Source organism: Emys orbicularis, chromosome 6 (genome assembly GCF_028017835.1).
Source record: "Emys orbicularis isolate rEmyOrb1 chromosome 6, rEmyOrb1.hap1, whole genome shotgun sequence".
Lineage (NCBI taxonomy): Eukaryota > Metazoa > Chordata > Testudines > Emydidae > Emys > Emys orbicularis.
The window spans coordinates 30,108,528-30,125,506 of NC_088688.1; the positions used below are offsets into that span (position 1 = coordinate 30,108,528).

The 16,979-nt window shown below is 42.7% G+C and overlaps 1 protein-coding gene across 1 annotated transcript in view; it reads left to right on the forward strand.

The window, feature by feature from the left end:
• Positions 1-602: 602 nt before the first annotated feature.
• NNT (nicotinamide nucleotide transhydrogenase) overlaps positions 603-16,979 on the forward strand; it is a 66,784-nt gene continuing 50,407 nt past the window's right edge. The window contains exons 1-4 of the mRNA XM_065406316.1: positions 603-669; positions 4,012-4,219; positions 12,530-12,759; positions 14,896-15,113. Of these exons, the coding sequence (XP_065262388.1) occupies positions 4,069-4,219; positions 12,530-12,759; positions 14,896-15,113 (599 nt within the window). The 5' untranslated portion in view covers positions 603-669; positions 4,012-4,068. The remainder of the gene's footprint in view (positions 670-4,011; positions 4,220-12,529; positions 12,760-14,895; positions 15,114-16,979) is intronic.

Sequence of the window (16,979 nt, forward strand, 5' to 3'; positions counted from 1 at the left end):
CCCTAACAATAAGAACAAAGGACACCTCCCCTAGATTCCAGTGTTCTCCAGCTCGGGTGAGTCTCACAGTATTTGGAGTTTTTCTTAACGCCTCAGCTGCTGAAATGGGGACACTGCACGAGGCTCTCAACTTTTACTAAAGAAGTTTCTATACCGGAGGGCTGTCAAGAAAAGCTTGGAAACCTGACCTGGAGGAACAGACACACCACAAGGCAAATAAAAAGACCCCGCCATTTATTAGCTTTAAACACTCTTCCTGGTGTTTGACCCCACGCAGCTGGCAGCACTAGGACACGGCCCGCGCCAGCCAGCCAGGAGGGCAGCCTGCAGACACTCGTCCCTCCCCGTCGTACAGCGTGGGAACGAGCCTGGCGGAAAGGTTACAGACACACGCACGCCCCTCTGTGCTACAGACAGTCAAGGAGCGTCACGTGATGAAATCCGCTAACCCCCCCCCCCTCTTTTTTTTTTGGAGGAGGCCTAGGTACAGTACTCTCCAGGTCACGTGACCCGCTTTGCCTGCAGCGCTTGACCTAGATTTCTTCCCAGTACTTCCGGGTTGGAGGACGTTCGCCCCTCCCCTTTGGCTGGGCCCTGGCGCGCGCCGGTTCATGTCCGAAGGTCAGCGCAGCGGGAGCAGGGGCCGGAGGGAACGCAGCGTGGAGGCTGGTGGGTGCTATTGTCTCCTGTAATCGGGCCGGGGAGGCGCCTTATTTATTCTCTAGCAAAAGGGTGGGTTAATCAGATGCGATTGCGTGCGGAGCTAGGGGATAATCCAGCTGCTTTTTACTTTGTCTTTCCGTTGCAATTACAGCTGGTTTTATCCTTCTACTATAACATTGTAGCAAATGCTTGGCATACAATGGATTAAAGGCTGATTTTATTCTTTCTGTCCCCCCCCCCCCGCTACTGAAATTGCAGCAAGTGGTTGGGAAGCAGGGGAGGGATGAAACGGTAGGTGCTATTCTCTTCTCTTTGGAACTGCAACAGCGGGTAAAACAGCTGCTGCCCACTCTACCCTCATTTCACTAAATCACGAGGTGTGGGTGATACCAAGCAAAACTAAATGGAACTAGATCCTGAGGCTGGAGACTCAGTACAATTTGCTGATTCGAGGGAACTTGGATGCAAGACGGTTTTCAGGAGGAAAAAAACGTGAACAAAAGGAAGTTTCTATCTTTTACAATAGCAGGACAGTGATGAGGTATAAACAATGCATGAGACAATCCCAGCAGTGGTAGTTCAATTCTCTATCACATTTAAAGATGGGTTTTTACAACGCAGCCCAGTAGAGTGAGTTAAACTTGGTGATCAAGAAAAGATTTTGGAAAAATCAAGTCTGAAGAATGAAACTTGCAGGAAGCAAGGATTGAGTTTCAGTAACTTCACTTCGTAACGAGGGCTAATGTATTGACTTTGGCAACAATAGAGGACAGATCTACAGTAGTAATGGGATAGATGACCTTGTGCTACCTAGACACAATGTAGCTTTCACGGAAACATAGTTTTTGTAAAGAATTAGGGGAGGGGCTATAGAACGGAGAAGGAAACTGAGATTAAGTGACAAGGAGCTTGCTGCGTGGATGCATGCATGTATTTTGTGTGGAAGGGAAGGAAGATGCAGTCTGCCTGATGTATTGTCATGCTTGCACAGCTGTAGCATTTTTCATTAAAAGTTGTAGAACACTCCTTTCGTGTAGGTGTTAGCTGTGAGTTACATATAGACAAATGATCATACCAGCAACTCACACTGAAGTTAATGGAAATTACATGTGCTAAATAGTTCTTAGATTCAAGGCATTTGGCACAGAATGTAAATACAGATGGACAGAATGAGGCTCAAAGAGCTTGAATGACTTGGCCAAGATCAAAAAGAAGGTCATTTATGGCACTAGAAATAAAACTCTGAACTGCTGACTTCCACTCTTGTGCTCCAGTCATCAGATCATGCTGCTTTTGTAATGTGCATGTCTTTTCGAGTGGCTGGAAGGTAGGAGCAGGCTAGGTAGTTAAACGTGCAGAAGTTCTAGGCACGGAATTTCAAATTATTTCAGTGCTGTTTCAATGAGTGGACTTGGAGACTCCAAGGAGAGAGTGATTGACGAGGTGAGGAGCGGTGGCCAATCATACAGGCCTTGGGGTAAGGTATGAATAGCATTTCTCAATGCAAGCAGCCAATGAGAACCCGCTAATGAGAGTGGCGTCGGGACGCCGGCTGCTTGTGGAGCTTGCAGACGTGGTAGCGCGTGTTTGTGCATCGATGGGGTTGGGGTGAGGATTGTCCTTTAAAGGGGGACCTTTTCGCAGGCAAATGTTACTTGGTAACCTGAGGAGGCACAATTCATGTTTATTTATCCCTACTACTAGTTTAATTATCCCTACTATTTATCCCTAGGGGATAGATTTCTTATCCTAAGTGCCTGTCTGAATACGTGGCATGAGCACTTGTAACTTACTGTGCTACAATGTTTTCTATTTATGGTAATTCCTTTAGAAACCATAGTTGCCTGCTGAACGCTGTGTGATGAGTGGGTACTTTAGGCAAGCGAGTGGGAGAAAGGGGTGGAGTTTTTTCAGCTAGGAGAGCTGTGATGTCCTGCCAAAAGAGCGGAATTGTCCTAGCATATCTCAGCCTGTTGTTTTTTAAAGATTAAAATATTTCATGTGAATCATATTGCACGTGGTTCATGGCTATTTTATTTTGCTAGCATTTGGTGTAGGCTTTCAGAGCTATACTTGGCACTAAAGAGGAAACCAACAAATTATGGTAGCGAACATGACAGATACATCAGAAAGGCACCATTCATGCAAGATGTTGTATGTGACCTCATTGAAGGCCTCTGGCCACACGGAGGTGCAGAGGTTCATCTGTGTGCAATGCACTGGCTCCAATCCTTCAAAATTAGCAAATGTCTCTGCTAGCTGTGGTTAGAGTCCAAAATTGGAATGGCTGATGCCAAAACTCTCAGTAGAAGAAATTGTACCATGACTCTCTTAAGACCTATGCCAAAAGTCTACATGCCATCTCTATGCAAGTTGGTTTTTCTCTCTATTTTCTCATTTTTTAATTTTTTTATATTGAAGATTTAGACTACAGTCTTGATTTATCAGATTTCACAATCTATACTTCTATGGAGTGAACTTCATGTACCCCAGATTTCATAAATCCTGACTAATTAATTGTTTAATTTCAGTAAAATTGACTTAATCCTGCAGGACAGCATCCTAATGACAATAGTGACCTACTTGATAGCTATTGTATAGTGGTGTATACGTTCAAGCTGAACCTTAGGTTCACTAACATAGTCTCTACTTTTTGATAAGCAACACAAATGTCTGAATTAAGTAATAATTGCATCTTACATGGCAACAGAAAAAGGTAATGTAAAATATTTTATTACAGTCAATTGACTTTGCTTATCCGTCTATATTTAAAATGGATGTAAAAGCAAATGTGATTTATTGTTGGTGGATTTCTCGGGGGGGGGGGGGGGGGTTCACTGACCAGTTCTCACTAGTTGGATCAACATTTGTTTATAACACTTAAAGGTTTAGTGTTAATGATCAAATATCAGTTTACATTGAGGGTTGTAAATGCCTCTTATATTTGAGAGGCAGCATGGCAGTTGACGAAGCATGTGACTGAGTCAGGAAATGGATCTAATACCCACAATGTCATTGATTTAGTGTGGCTTTTGTCAAGTCACATACGCTTTTTCTGTTTCTCTGTAAAAGGGGACTGATATCTATCCTGCCTATTGAGTATTGTAACTTTGAACTAGTGCTTATAAAATGCTATGTAAATTGACTGTACTGTTATTCCTGCCATCAATCTGTCTATTTTTGATGGTTGCTCAGACTTTTTAGAAAAAAGCGGCCTTTGTTTTCTACTTGGACAGATGGGCATTTTGTGTGGTTTTTTGACAACTGAAATAAGCATCTGACTCTACACTGTTCATCTCTCTAGTACCATTAATTGTTAATGCCTCTGTTTGTGATTTTTGTGCACAGCAAGGCTGCGGCAGGGATTCCACACGTGGCAGTCCTTGCTGTTAGATCCCAGGCAACATGGCGAGCCTCCTACGTACAGCAGTTATCAGCTGCTCAAATCCTCTCTTCAGCAATGTGATGTCACGAAAAGTGCAGACTGTGAAGATGCCATGCTTGCGAATGTTCCAAACCCATCAGATACTCTGGTGTCAGGCACCTGTAAAACCAGGTAAGTTAATTTAAGAAAACAATTTTGTAGAACAACTAGGTTTTCCTTTCTAAACATGGAGATTAAGCTTCCTAAGTAGGTATATTTTGAAAAGGTACTGCTAAAATGAAAATATACAAAACTCGCCCCTGAATCATGTGAGTTAATTCTAGTGCATCAGAAGTTGTACAACTTTACATTTGTTTCACAGACCACTGTGTAACAGAGTTTCTCCTTAACCACCTCCTCTCCCAATTCCCAACACCTTGGGGCCAAGTTATGCTCCTGAGTGTATGTTCAGAGCTCCTACTGAGTATGACCTTGATTTAGGAAAGTACTTCTGCATATGCTTGGGTTCCATTGCAATCTAAGGCCTGGTTTACACTTACGTTTTGCTGGCATAGCTGTGGAAAAAACCCCTCACTCCTAACAGATGTAGCTATGCCCTAGGTTAGATGCAGTTATTCCAACAAGTGTTCTTTTGAGAGAATAGCTTATTTAATTCAGGGAATAGTATGAGATATGCCATCAAAAGAACTCTTGCTGACATAAACTGTGTCTGCATTAAGGGGATTTGCTGGTGTAGCTATATAGGCAAACCCTTTCTACTATAGATGAGGTCTAAGAGACTAAAGCACATATTTAAATGCTTCCCTGAATCTGGATGCATCCCTGGGCCTAATGGGAATTTAGTGTATTAAAATCTGAAGACAGAATTTAGCCTTTGGCCATAAAAAGACTTAGCTGGTAGTCCACAGACCAGACTGCAGTTTGACAGCTTCTTTGGTAGTCCGTAATAATTGTTGCTACAGATTAGGATGGACATCTTCATATGATACTTGATGTTACGCATTAAAGTATTTACTAACTACACAATACTTTTGTCTTCAGAACTATCAACTCATGTGAAATATCATGTAAGTGTGACAATTACTTTTATACCACCCAGTATTTAAAACTGAAAGTAACCAAACTGATAACCCTGTTAGTTGATGATTAAACTGGCCCACTTTTTTGTTTTTGGTAATCTGAACATTGGGATTCAATAAATAAACAAAAAAAGCAAATGAAGGGTAAACTTCTGAACAAAATGTCAAGCTCTTCTCTATTATTGACTAGGTATACTTTTATTTCTGTTGAATACTTTCCTTTGGGTTGGGGGTTCTATAAAGAAGTTCATCAGCATATGAACTAAATTACTAAATTTCACTGTAACCTCAAAATCACAATTTCTAAAAATAAAATTAGTAAATTGCTGTGATGTAAAACTGCATTTGATTTAGCATTATTTAGCATTCAGAATCAGCTCATTATAAAGAAGATACTTTGAAAAATCTTAGCTAAACGTTTGTTTAGCTGTTTAGGCTTGTAGCTGCTACCTCAGAATATATCCCCATATCTCACTTTGTATTGCAGAAGAGGCTTAGCCTTTTTTTATTTTTATTTTTAAAGGGAAACTTTGTGCTGATTCCCTTCTTCCATTTGAGATTAAATAGTCCGAGCAAAATGGGGAAGAGATTTACCACTGAGAAATCATTCAATGGAAGATGTTTATACTTACATCTATTTAGAGATTGTTTCCACATTGTGTGATTTATAGCATTCAACGTTTGCTCTGTAAGACTGAGGTTAGTGAAAGGACTTCAGTAGAAAAGTTGAAATTAAAGGTAAACTTGAAGGGTGGATTCTTTCATGTCACTGTTTGTTCTGGTTGCCATTTTCTTCGTCTCTTAGGAACATAGGAATTGCCATACTGGAGCAGACCAATGGTCCATCTAGTCCAGTATCCTGTCTCCATCTGTGGCCACTACCAGATGCTTCAGAGGAAGGTGCAAAAACCCTGCAGTAGGCAGTTATGGAGTAACTTGCTCACAAAGAAAGTTTCTTCCTACACCCTCCCTTAGAGATTGGTTTATGCCCTGAAGTGTGATGGTGCATATCCCTCCCTAAACTTTTTTTTTTTTTTAGCTTTTTAAAAATATTTCCTTTGTAATAGTTCATATTCTTGTAACTGTCAATAATTTCTAAATCTTGCTAAGCTCTTAGCGCCAATGAGTTCCACAGGCCAACTGTTCATTGTGTTTATTAAAAAAGAAAACCCTGAACATTTCCTTTCCTCAGTTAAATTTGCTACCTTTTGGTTTCATTGTCCCCTTGTTCTTGTAATAAGAAGTGGAATTAGAAGCATCTGATCTACCTTCTCTACACCATTCATTTGTGTTCATCACATCACTGTCCTTCAGAGTGTCTACTCGTCTTACTTCAGAACTCTGAGAACAGGTGAGCAGCTTCTTCTGAAGCTGATGTTAAAGTTGGTAACTAGCTGAGTTTTGTTCCTTCCTTCCCATCCTAAAGACATAGCACATAGTCTGATAGTCTCTTTTCCCCAGCAAACTATGTCTTACTCTCCTCTCTGATAACATTTATTGGTATCACTCTGTGGGCTGCTCTACACTGGGGGGGATCGATCTAAGTTACGCAATTTCAGCTACGAGAATAGCGTAGCTGAAGTCGACGTAACTTAGATCGATTTACCTCGGGTCCTCACGGCGCGGGATCGACAGCCTTGGCTCCCCCATCGACTCCGCTTCTGCCTCTCACTCTGTTGGAGTTCCGGAGTCGATGGGGAGCGCGTCTAGACGAGACGCGATAAGTCGATCCCCGATAGATTGATTACTACCCGCTGATCTGGCAGGTAGTGAAGACGTATCCTGTATCACGGCACTTCCTGAAGTTAAAGTACTGTGAAGAAAAGGGCTTGTATTTTTCTTTTGATTTCTCTACCCAGTTCTTGTTAACTTTTCCTGTTAGTTTAATATAGTGACTTGTTAGGGATTTAGTCTTTTAAGTGGAAGTTAAATGGAGAGTAGACTCTGAATAGGCTCAATTTCAATTGTTAGGTACCTTTAAAAGCTTGGGAATCTAATTTGTCTACCTATTTTGTGTTAGGAGGAGATTTTTTTTTAAAGCCGTGTGTGCTTTGAAAGTCTCATCAATGAGCAGCTGACTTTGCTGTTTACTTTTTGCAGCATCACAGCAGCAAGTATGTTGCCTTATTTCTGTAACAAATATTTCTACTTGTTACAGTTTGTGTATACTGGTCTTGAGGTCAGTGGGACTATGCAGTTTTGGGATCCCACCTTAGATACCCAGGTGACTAAGTGCCTCTCATTACCCATGCTAGATAGTTGTGCATCAGCAAGCTTTTATGTATCTATTACTTGGATGCAAAATGAGTGAAAAGTTTAATGGCAGTTCAGTGCCTGTGAGAGGTTCCAGGAAACTGAATTCCTTTATCCATGGCATGGGAAGCAGCAGTTCAACCTTCACAACATTTCCCTCCCCAAGTTATCTCAATTCTGACATGAAGAGACCATTTGTAGGGTAAGAGGGCAGGTCCGTCTCCATGCCTATTCAGTCCTTTGCCCCTCTAGGTTGGTGGGGGGAAGGGAGGGAGAGGCCCTGTGCTGTGAGGTTTGCACATGTCTGCTGGGAACAGGATCAAAATAAACCCAATTTCACATAAGCCATCAAAACATCTGCTGTTGCCAGAGGCTGCTCTTGAACTAGTGACTTAGAGTTGAAAGACTCAGTCTCCACTTGTACTTGATTCCCTGTAGAATCTTGTTAATGTCACAGACTATGCCGTCTATATGGAATAGCTAGGTTCTGCAGGAAGTGCTGTTGTTAATTCAGTAGGAAACGTTTCACATTCCCCTCCCTGCGCAACTTAGGCTACATTTACACTTGGATCTCGGTGTGTGATTTCCAACTTGAGTAAACATATGCTAGTTGTCATCCAGCTAGTGCACAAAATATAGAGTAGCAGGTGTGGTAGCGTGGGCAATGGCCAGCAGTGGTGTGGGCTAGCAGCCTCAAGTATAAACCCGCCTGGACCCTGTGGGTATGCCCTCAGAGAGGCTAGCCGTGCTGCTGTCCATACTTCCATGGCTATACCTGTTTTTAGGGCACTAGTTTGATGAGAGCTACCGCGAGTATGTCCACTCAAGTTGGGAATCACAGCCTAGCTCCAGGTGTAGATGTAGCCTGTTATTTAAACCCATGACTCAGAATGAGTGGACAGTGCACTCCTGGAGATACTTCTGGGTTTTAAATTTCATATGAAGAGTGATGATAACCCACAAGTCCCAGCTCAACTATATTTAAATTCTGCCTGTGTAAAATATCACCTGTAGTTTCCATTGGATGTAGTGATCTTGGTGTCCTGCCCTAACCCATTAATTTAGTTATTTGCTCTGCATTGTTAAACAGCTCCTCCTTTTTGTTGGTGAATGAAATGCCTGCAGATCAAGATACAGGGCTTGAAAAGCGTACTGGATTACTGCTAGCTAGAGGCTGATAACAGTGGTTGTGAGTGGGCAGCACTGTACTGAAGTGGAGTGTTATGGCTGGTGGAAAGCGTTTGGCGCATTTGTGCGGTTGATGGAGAGCAGGAAAGTCACTGGGTATTTCTCAGTGACCTGCTTTCCCTGTGTCTTGGTGAAGGGCACACCGTTCCATATTGGCGATAGATTGTAGTGTCTGTTAGAAAGGACACTAAATCAAATTAAAACATCCGGAGAAACAGATCTTTCATGCAAGTATCATCTAACAGAATGAGTGAAAGAAATGAGAAAACTTTGCAACTGTCACACTGTGGATTTTCCCCTGAGCCTTCCACACAGCAACGGGGGAAAATAAATGTTTTATTAGTTTTCTTTTTTAATTCCAATCAATTGGCAATGTAACTTGAACACGCAGTAGCAGAAAATGTTTAAAGTCAGTTATTGAAATTGACAGTTGTCTAGATTAAGTTTGTGTTCTTTTAAGTTAGCAGCCTCCCTCCAGTGTCAGAACAATATAAGGGATTGATCATGCTCTTCTCCCTTTTATTGTTTGATTTCCCCTCAAGCTCCCCAAATGCCACTGCACTGTGGAGCTTCCTCTTCCTTCTTCCTGGCTTTGTAAAAAGGTGTGTGTGGGGGAGAGTTTTCCACCCTCTCCCTTCCTTTTGCCATTTTGTGTCCGCTTTCCCCAAATCACCCTCAGCCTCTGCTGTTCAGAACTTTCCTGAGCCACAGAGTGCACTTGACAATAATCTGCTTAATTTCACTTCTGCTTTCTAAACAGCATGTCATTTTCACTGAGCTGAATCAGATAGAGGCAGGACTGGGTCCTCCACTACTTGGGTAGCTAGAAAGGCAGGGGAAGAGGTGCCTCTTCCAAGCAGCAAGAGAATAGAATTGTAACCTCTACTGTTGACACTTATTTGGTTGGCAGAGAAAGCTTCCTACTTGCCTATGGTGGGAGTGGGGGATGCTGTTCCAGTTGTATAGTGATGTCTAGGAGGGCTGTATATTGATGAAGCAGATGTTTGTAAAGTACCTCTCAGGTACTTATGTGACTAATTCTATTAGATACAAATCATGGCTCTTACAGTGATGTAGCATTCTTTAAACACTGCTTATTTTGATAACTCTGTTTTGTCTGGTAAGGGGGAGGAGTTATATAAAGAACTGTAGCTGTACTCTTTGTATTTAGACATTACATACTGGTGTTTTCAAACTGTTCTCCACCATTGCAGCACTTACATTCTGGGTGAAGACAGTCAATATCAAAGGAAGAGCTGAAATAATTAAATGAAATACACCTCTGGCTGTTGGTCTGTTTCCTTCCCTTTAATTTCTACTACACTCCTGGGTAGGTGTGTTCTGGCGTCAGTTCTAATGGGTGCAGGCGACTGGCTAATCTAATTAGCTCTTCAAATCCAGATTTTTGTAGCAGCAGTGCCAGATAATTATCAAGAATTGCAAAGTTTGTAACAGTTGGCATGAGTATTAACCTAAAAAAAAGTCTCTGTAGAGACTAAATATTAAATATAAATGCTTGGTGTTGCAAGTTCATAGCTATAAGATACTTCTGGGCTCAAGGATGGGTCAAAGCATCCCCTAAAAAAAAGAATAAGTTCTATAAATAAAGCATGGGAGTGGAATAGGGAAGCAAACACTTAAATCGCCAAAACACACACTTTGTGCATCAAATGTTTAAGTTGTATAAAGTCTGTTACAAACTGTGTTTACCACCATCTTGTATCAAAGGACGTAACATTCATGGTCAAATTGAAAACCTTGTAAACTAATTTTGCAACAAAAGTTCACTTTAAAAAAACAAAAACAAATTGAGTATGACTGGCACATCCCTCTCATCGATCTTTATGAATGGAATAGGCTATATAAATTGTAAATCTCCATACCCTTAATGCAAATGATATGTAGGACCTTCTCCTGCAAATAACACTACACACATTCTTATTCCTATGTGGAAATTCCATAGACTTCAGTGGTAACTGTTTGCAGGACTGGGCTGAGATTTGATAGAGCACACATTGTTTTAATGCGCTTGTACCAAAATGGTGAGCCTTGACTGACTGTGTGAGAGATGTATTTATATAATACATACATCAATCAGTCTGGAGGATATTTAGACACTTCCAGTTGGATTAGAACAGTTTTAAACTATTTCAACAATGGATCTTAAACTGTGCATAAATAAAATCAGAGGTTGATAATTTGAGAACCAAAGTTGTCAGTAATAAACACAACTTCTAAGCTTTTTAGACTACCGAGTTAACTTTTCAGTCCCCTATTTCTCTTGAAAATGACTAACTTTCCAACTGATAAAATTAATAGGCTGGCATCCCAATTTTTTAAAAAAAAATATTCACTTAGTCTTTAACAGCTTTTATAGCAACCATCATCCAAGATCCCAAACTGCTTTTCAAACAGTTATGTTTCACAAGATACCCCTGGAAGGTAGGTAAGTATTATGCTCATTTGTAAAAAGGGTAGACTTAAGCACTGATTAGTATGCGTTCACATCCAGGCTCTATTGTACTTTCATTAAGCCAGTCAAGCCCATATATTTTAGTGTACAGTAACTCCTCACTTAACGTCCTCCCGCTTAACATTGTTTCGAAGTTACGTCGCTGCTCCATTAGGGAACATACTCATTTAAAGTTGTGCAATGCTCCCTTATAACGTCGTTTGGCTGACTTTACAAGGAAGCATTGCACAAGTTCCTCTTCTCCGCTTCCTCCCGCTCCCTTCTTCCCTCCCTCCCAGCGCTTCCCACAGCTGTTTGGCGGCGCTTAGGACTTTCTGGGAGGGAGAGGGGGAGCGAGCGGGGAAGCTGCCCCCTCCCCCCCGCAGGCAGAGCCACCCAGAATGCAGGGGCTGCAGGGTCCTGTGCTAAGGGGGCCCCGGGGCCCTGGCCTGCAGCTCTAAAGCCCCTTTCAGAATGCGGCCCTACAATCACGGGCCGGAGGACTCAGGAGAGCAGGGGCAGCTGCGCAGCCAGTGGCTGGAGAGAAGTGGGGCTTTCCCCTTCAAAGCCCCACTTCTCTCCGGCCGGCTTTGAAGGGGAAAGCCCCACTTCTCTCCCGCCGCTGACTGCACGGCTGCCCCAGCTCCTCCTGAGTCCTCCGGCCCGTGCTTGCAGGGCTGCATTCCGAAAGGGGCTTTAGAGCTGCAGACCAGGGCCCCGGGGCCCCCTTAGCCCAGGGCCCTGCAGCCCCTAAAGCCCCTGCCTTCCGGGTGGCCCTGCCTGTGCTGGGGGCGGTGCCGCGCTGCGCAGAGCCACCTGCACACCCCCTGCACCAAACAGGAGCTGCCCCAGATAAGTGCTCTGCACCTCCTGCCTGCCCCAGCGCTGAGCCTCCTCCCGCACCCCCACCCTGAGCGCCCTCCTGCACCCTAACTCCCTCCCAGACCCCACCCCCCACCCTGAGCGCCCTCCCGCACCCTAACTCCCTCCCTGAGCCCCAGGGGTAAGCCAGGGGCACCTCCCCACCACAGTACAGTACTGTACAGTATATAATGCCTTTTGTCTGCCCCCCCAAAATTTCCTTGGAACCTAACCCCCCACATTTACATTAAATCTTTTGGGCAAATTGGATTCGTTTAACATCGTTTCACTTGAAGTTGCATTTTTAGGAACATAACTACAACGTTAAGTGAGGAGTTACTGTATACCCATCTGAACCTTTAGAGACTTGTTGCTGTCTGTGAGCTGATTTTCCTACTACATTGTACTACTACTGCCACCTGTTGGTAATTAAGGGGAAGTGATGCTTGGGAGTAGAACTGTAAGATGTTACATTTCTGGAAAAAATTGCTTAGCCTTTTACATCTGTTTTGAGAAAAGAGAATTGTTAAATGTGGGATGTATCTATAAGTGTCAATACAAAGTATAGGAAAATGCTGTAACAGAACATCAGTCCAGTAGTTCTTATTACTGCTAAACTAAATGCCATATTTTCCTATGCATTTACAGGAATCCCATATAAGCAGTTGACTGTGGGTGTTCCTAAGGAGATATTCCAGAACGAGAAGAGGGTGGCATTGTCGCCAGCTGGTGTTCAGGCTTTGATTAAACAAGGATTCAATGTTGTAGTGGAATCAGGTGCTGGAGAAGCTTCCAAATTCTCTGATGACCACTACAGGGAGGCAGGAGCAAAGATCCAAGGGACCAAGGAAGTATTGGCTTCTGATTTAGTACTCAAAGTAATTATTTTTTTCCTCAATATAGAGTATTTTAAATGTTTTAGGGCTAATATATGACTTTTCCAAACCATTTCATATAGTCTGCTGAATGTCTAGCTGTTTTTTTTTTTAAAGAGGGAGCGATTGTTAAATTCACATCTTACACATTTCAGGTTTTACCTGTGTTTTTATTTTCATCAGTTGATTATTTGGTGACTCAAATCTGGGCACTAAAAACCCTACTAAGCTGGAAAATAGAACTAAACCTTTTAACAGCAGTTTTGAAATGGTTTGAGGACGACTATCTACTGTTCGCACACTCGGAGTAATGGCATTTCCCAGAGCAAAGTAGGAGAGTGCTGTTCAGAGCACTGAGTAGAGAGGATCCCTGCCCCAAGGAACCCGCACTCTTAAGACTAATAATAGAAAAGAAGTCAGTTATTTTTCTCCTGTAATAGCTCTACTTGCAGTGCTAGCTAAGAATGAATGCCACGCACCATCCTCCAGTTGTCATTCAAAGACCTTATGGCAGCAGTGTGTTCTGAAGTGGAGTTGAGACAGGAGAACAGTGGCAGCTGATATGGCGAGAACATGAAAAACAAAGAAGCATGAGGCGTATTAAGAAATGTAGGTCGTAGCCAAGTTGCACAGAGCCTTGGAGATGAAGTAGAGAAGCTTAAGCTTGATGGTGGGACTTCCTTTAGAAATCTTAGTTATGTGTGACAAGATTTAGATATGGCATAGTGGAATTTTTGTGGGCAAACTATCAACCCTTCAGAAAAGTGGGGATTTATAATGGAATGCTGGCCATCTTAAAAATATGCTAAAAAAAGGGACTGGCTAGCTAACAGATTTGGACATCTAAGCCCTCTGGGTCTAATACAGTCACCAGCAGTGCAAGCGTCTTTGTGTTTTTCAGCCTTTAGAGGTGGTGATATCTTTAAGAGTAGCCTGGTTCCTGATCTCTTCAGGAGTAGGTCTGAGACTGCCAGCATACATGTTAATTACAGTAATGCAAATGGCCTTCACAAAAACTATTACCAATTGAATAAGGGCCATTAACTCATTTCACACAGGTCCCTTGAATTCTATTTTTGTACTGCAGGGCTAGATTAACGCAGGGGCTTTAGGGGCAGCAGCTCGGGGCCCTGGCACAGAAGGGCTGAGGCAGGCTGCCTGCATGCCATGGCTCTACGCCGCTCCCAGAAGCACCTGGCTGCTGGCACGTCTCTGCAGCCCCTGGCGGGGCAGGGAGGAGGTGGCTCAGTGTGCTGCCCTCGCCCCCAGCACCATCCCTGCAGCTTCCATTGGCTGGAAACTGGCCAATGGGAGCTGTGGGGGCCTCCCTCCCCTCAGGGGCACGCAGAGATGTGCCAGCAGCCGGCCGCTTCCGGGAGCGGTGTGGGGCTATGGCAGGCAGCCTGCTTGAGCCCTGCTGCGCCACCGGCCGGGAGCTGCCTGTGGTAAGTGCCTTCCGGTCGGAGCCTGCACCTCACACCCCCTCATGGACCCCAATCCCCTGCCAGAATCCCCTCCTGCACCCAAACTCTCTCCCAGACCCCGCACCCCCTTTTTGCACCCCAACCCCCACCTCAGGTCAGAATACCCTCCTGCACTAAACTCCCTCCCAGAGCCTGCACCCCTCACCCTCGCCTGCACCCCAGCACTCTGCCCCAGCCTGGAGCCTCCTCCTGCACCCAAACTCCCTCCCAGAAAGAAACAAATATAACAGCTGTTCTAAGGTCAGAAGTAGGCTATTTTGAATTAACTTAACTATATTCTATGTGTGTTAAGACTGAAATGTAACCACAAAACGGTTTTATGTTAATTAAAAGGCAAGTTTAGTATAGCGTCAATAGCCTTGATGCCATAATTGTGATCATTTTGTTTTAAATTAGGAAGAAAAAGACTTGTATACAGGGACCCCACAAAATCTAATAGCCCCGGGCTCCCAGGAGAGTTAATCGGTCCTGCTGTACTGCCACTTAATTACCTAGGTCTGATTTTAACAAGTGACCTACAAGTGAAAGGCACCTTTCATTAGCTTAGTTGTGTAAACAATCCTTAATAAACCTCATTGTCTGTTTATATTTTTCCATGGGACATGCACTGATTTGTTTGTATTGATTAATCTGAACTCTTCTTTTTTTCCTTCAGGTGAGGGCTCCTATAGTTAACCCTGCACTAGGAGTACATGAGGCAGATCTTTTTAAGACAGCTGCTACCCTGATTAGTTTTATCTACCCAGCTCAAAACCCAGACCTACTGAATAAACTTGCAGAAAGGAAAACTACTGTCTTGGCTATGGATCAGGTTCCGCGGGTCACCATTGCTCAGGGATATGATGCTCTAAGCTCCATGGCCAACATTGCTGGGTATGAAACTAACTTTTTTTCACCTTGACTGTAAATATAGCTAGATAAAAGTAACCTAACATTCTGGTATTAATGTGTTGTGTCCAAAACAATTTTGCACTTGTTTTCATGCAGCTGTTTCAAGAGGAATCAGTCTGAGTTGTCTAAATTTGTCAGTCTCTTATGGTCAGCCTTGCAGTGATCAGATTTTTTGTTTGTTTGTTTGTTTTAATTGGAAGGCAGTTCTTAATCTGAGAACTTGTTTGTAGTGCCTCACCCAATGAATTAGATCAGCATGGGCTTAAGCTATAGTTGAGATAGTGATAGACTAAGATACACAGAGTGACTAATGTCCAACACAGAGGTTGGGGATAAGACAGTATAAAGCGCTCTAAATGAAACCCACCAGCATGGCAGATGGGACTGAAAGTCTAAATTTCCCTAGGATTTGCATTCTCTGTAGCTTCTGTGGTGGCAACTAAGTTGGTAAACTGGCTGTCAGCAAGTATTATGAGCATTTGCTTTTTCGTACAGGTGTGAAAGTGTCACTCTTCAAAGTAAGAAAACATTTTGTGCCCTTCAAAATGTAGTTAACCTCTTGCTCTAGGCAAATTACCAGCTTCTTTGTGGATGTATATAGCTGATGATGTTTTTTAAATTATACTAGAGAAAACAAGGTAATAGCTTGAATAATTATTCTGCGTCTTCTCATTCATCTTATATAGTTTTAATAGAATATGACAGGAAGTCATATTTTAAAGTTATAAAATTTATATTATAAGTTTTGACCCAAATAATAGACATTCTTTTGTGTACAGAGCTAGAGAGAGTCATAAGACCTCCTAAAGAATATACACTTAAAATAATGTTTTGGTGTATCCAGAACAATTAGCATGTTTCTAATTGTGTTAGGTTTCAGAGTAGCAGCCGTGTTAGTCTGTATCCGCAAAAAGAACAGGAGTACTTGTGGCACCTTAGAGACTAACAAATTTATTAGAGCATAAGCTTTCGTGGGCTACAGCCCACTTCTTCTTGTTAGTCTCTAAGGTGCCACAAGTACTCCTGTTCTAATTGTGTTAAACGCCTATATAGCACAGATATGGGATTGTCAGTATCCCATATCTTACTATAAAATGTTTGGACCCATGGTGATCAGGAAATAAGTCCCAGTTTGTTTCTAACAAAACAAGAGACCAAAATAAGAGAATTGGGAAATCAGGCGTAAAGCATACACCAGAAGAACTTTAGTCCCTTAATGAGGCCCCCAGGCTCCTTTGTTTCCTTCTCTGCTAGACTAAGCTGCATTCTACACTGGAGAAGTTAGTAATACTGTCCCTGCACTTAAAAGGACATTCACACCTTTTCTTAGTTTACTCTTTGCAAAATCACTGGAAAAAAGGGAAGATTGAGCACAATAGGAATAGAGTACACTAGTCAACATGTATTTACAGAAATGCAACTTGGCCAAGGGAAAGACCTACTGAGGCAGCACCTAGTGATAAGCATATTACATTTACAATCTGCTGTACTAATATTAACTAAGCCTCCAAACACGCCTTTACGGTCAAGTGGAGTATTATTATCTGTTTTCAGATGGCGCAACTGAGGCACAAAGATTAAGCAACTTGTCCAAAACCACACAAGGATTGGTAAATCTGGGATGAGAAAGTTCTTGACTCCCAGCTCTGTGCTTACTCTCCCAGATTGTGCTACCTTTACACCACATTTACTGTGCTTGATTCTGCAGTTTCCCTGTGTGCAGATCCTCACATTATGCATGCATAACAGAGCTGATGCTGCAGACCTTACCTTCCAAGATTGTAAACTGTTAAAGTTAGTTGCTAAGTTTCAGTATATTTATCACATTTTAAAACCCTAAGCAAGGGA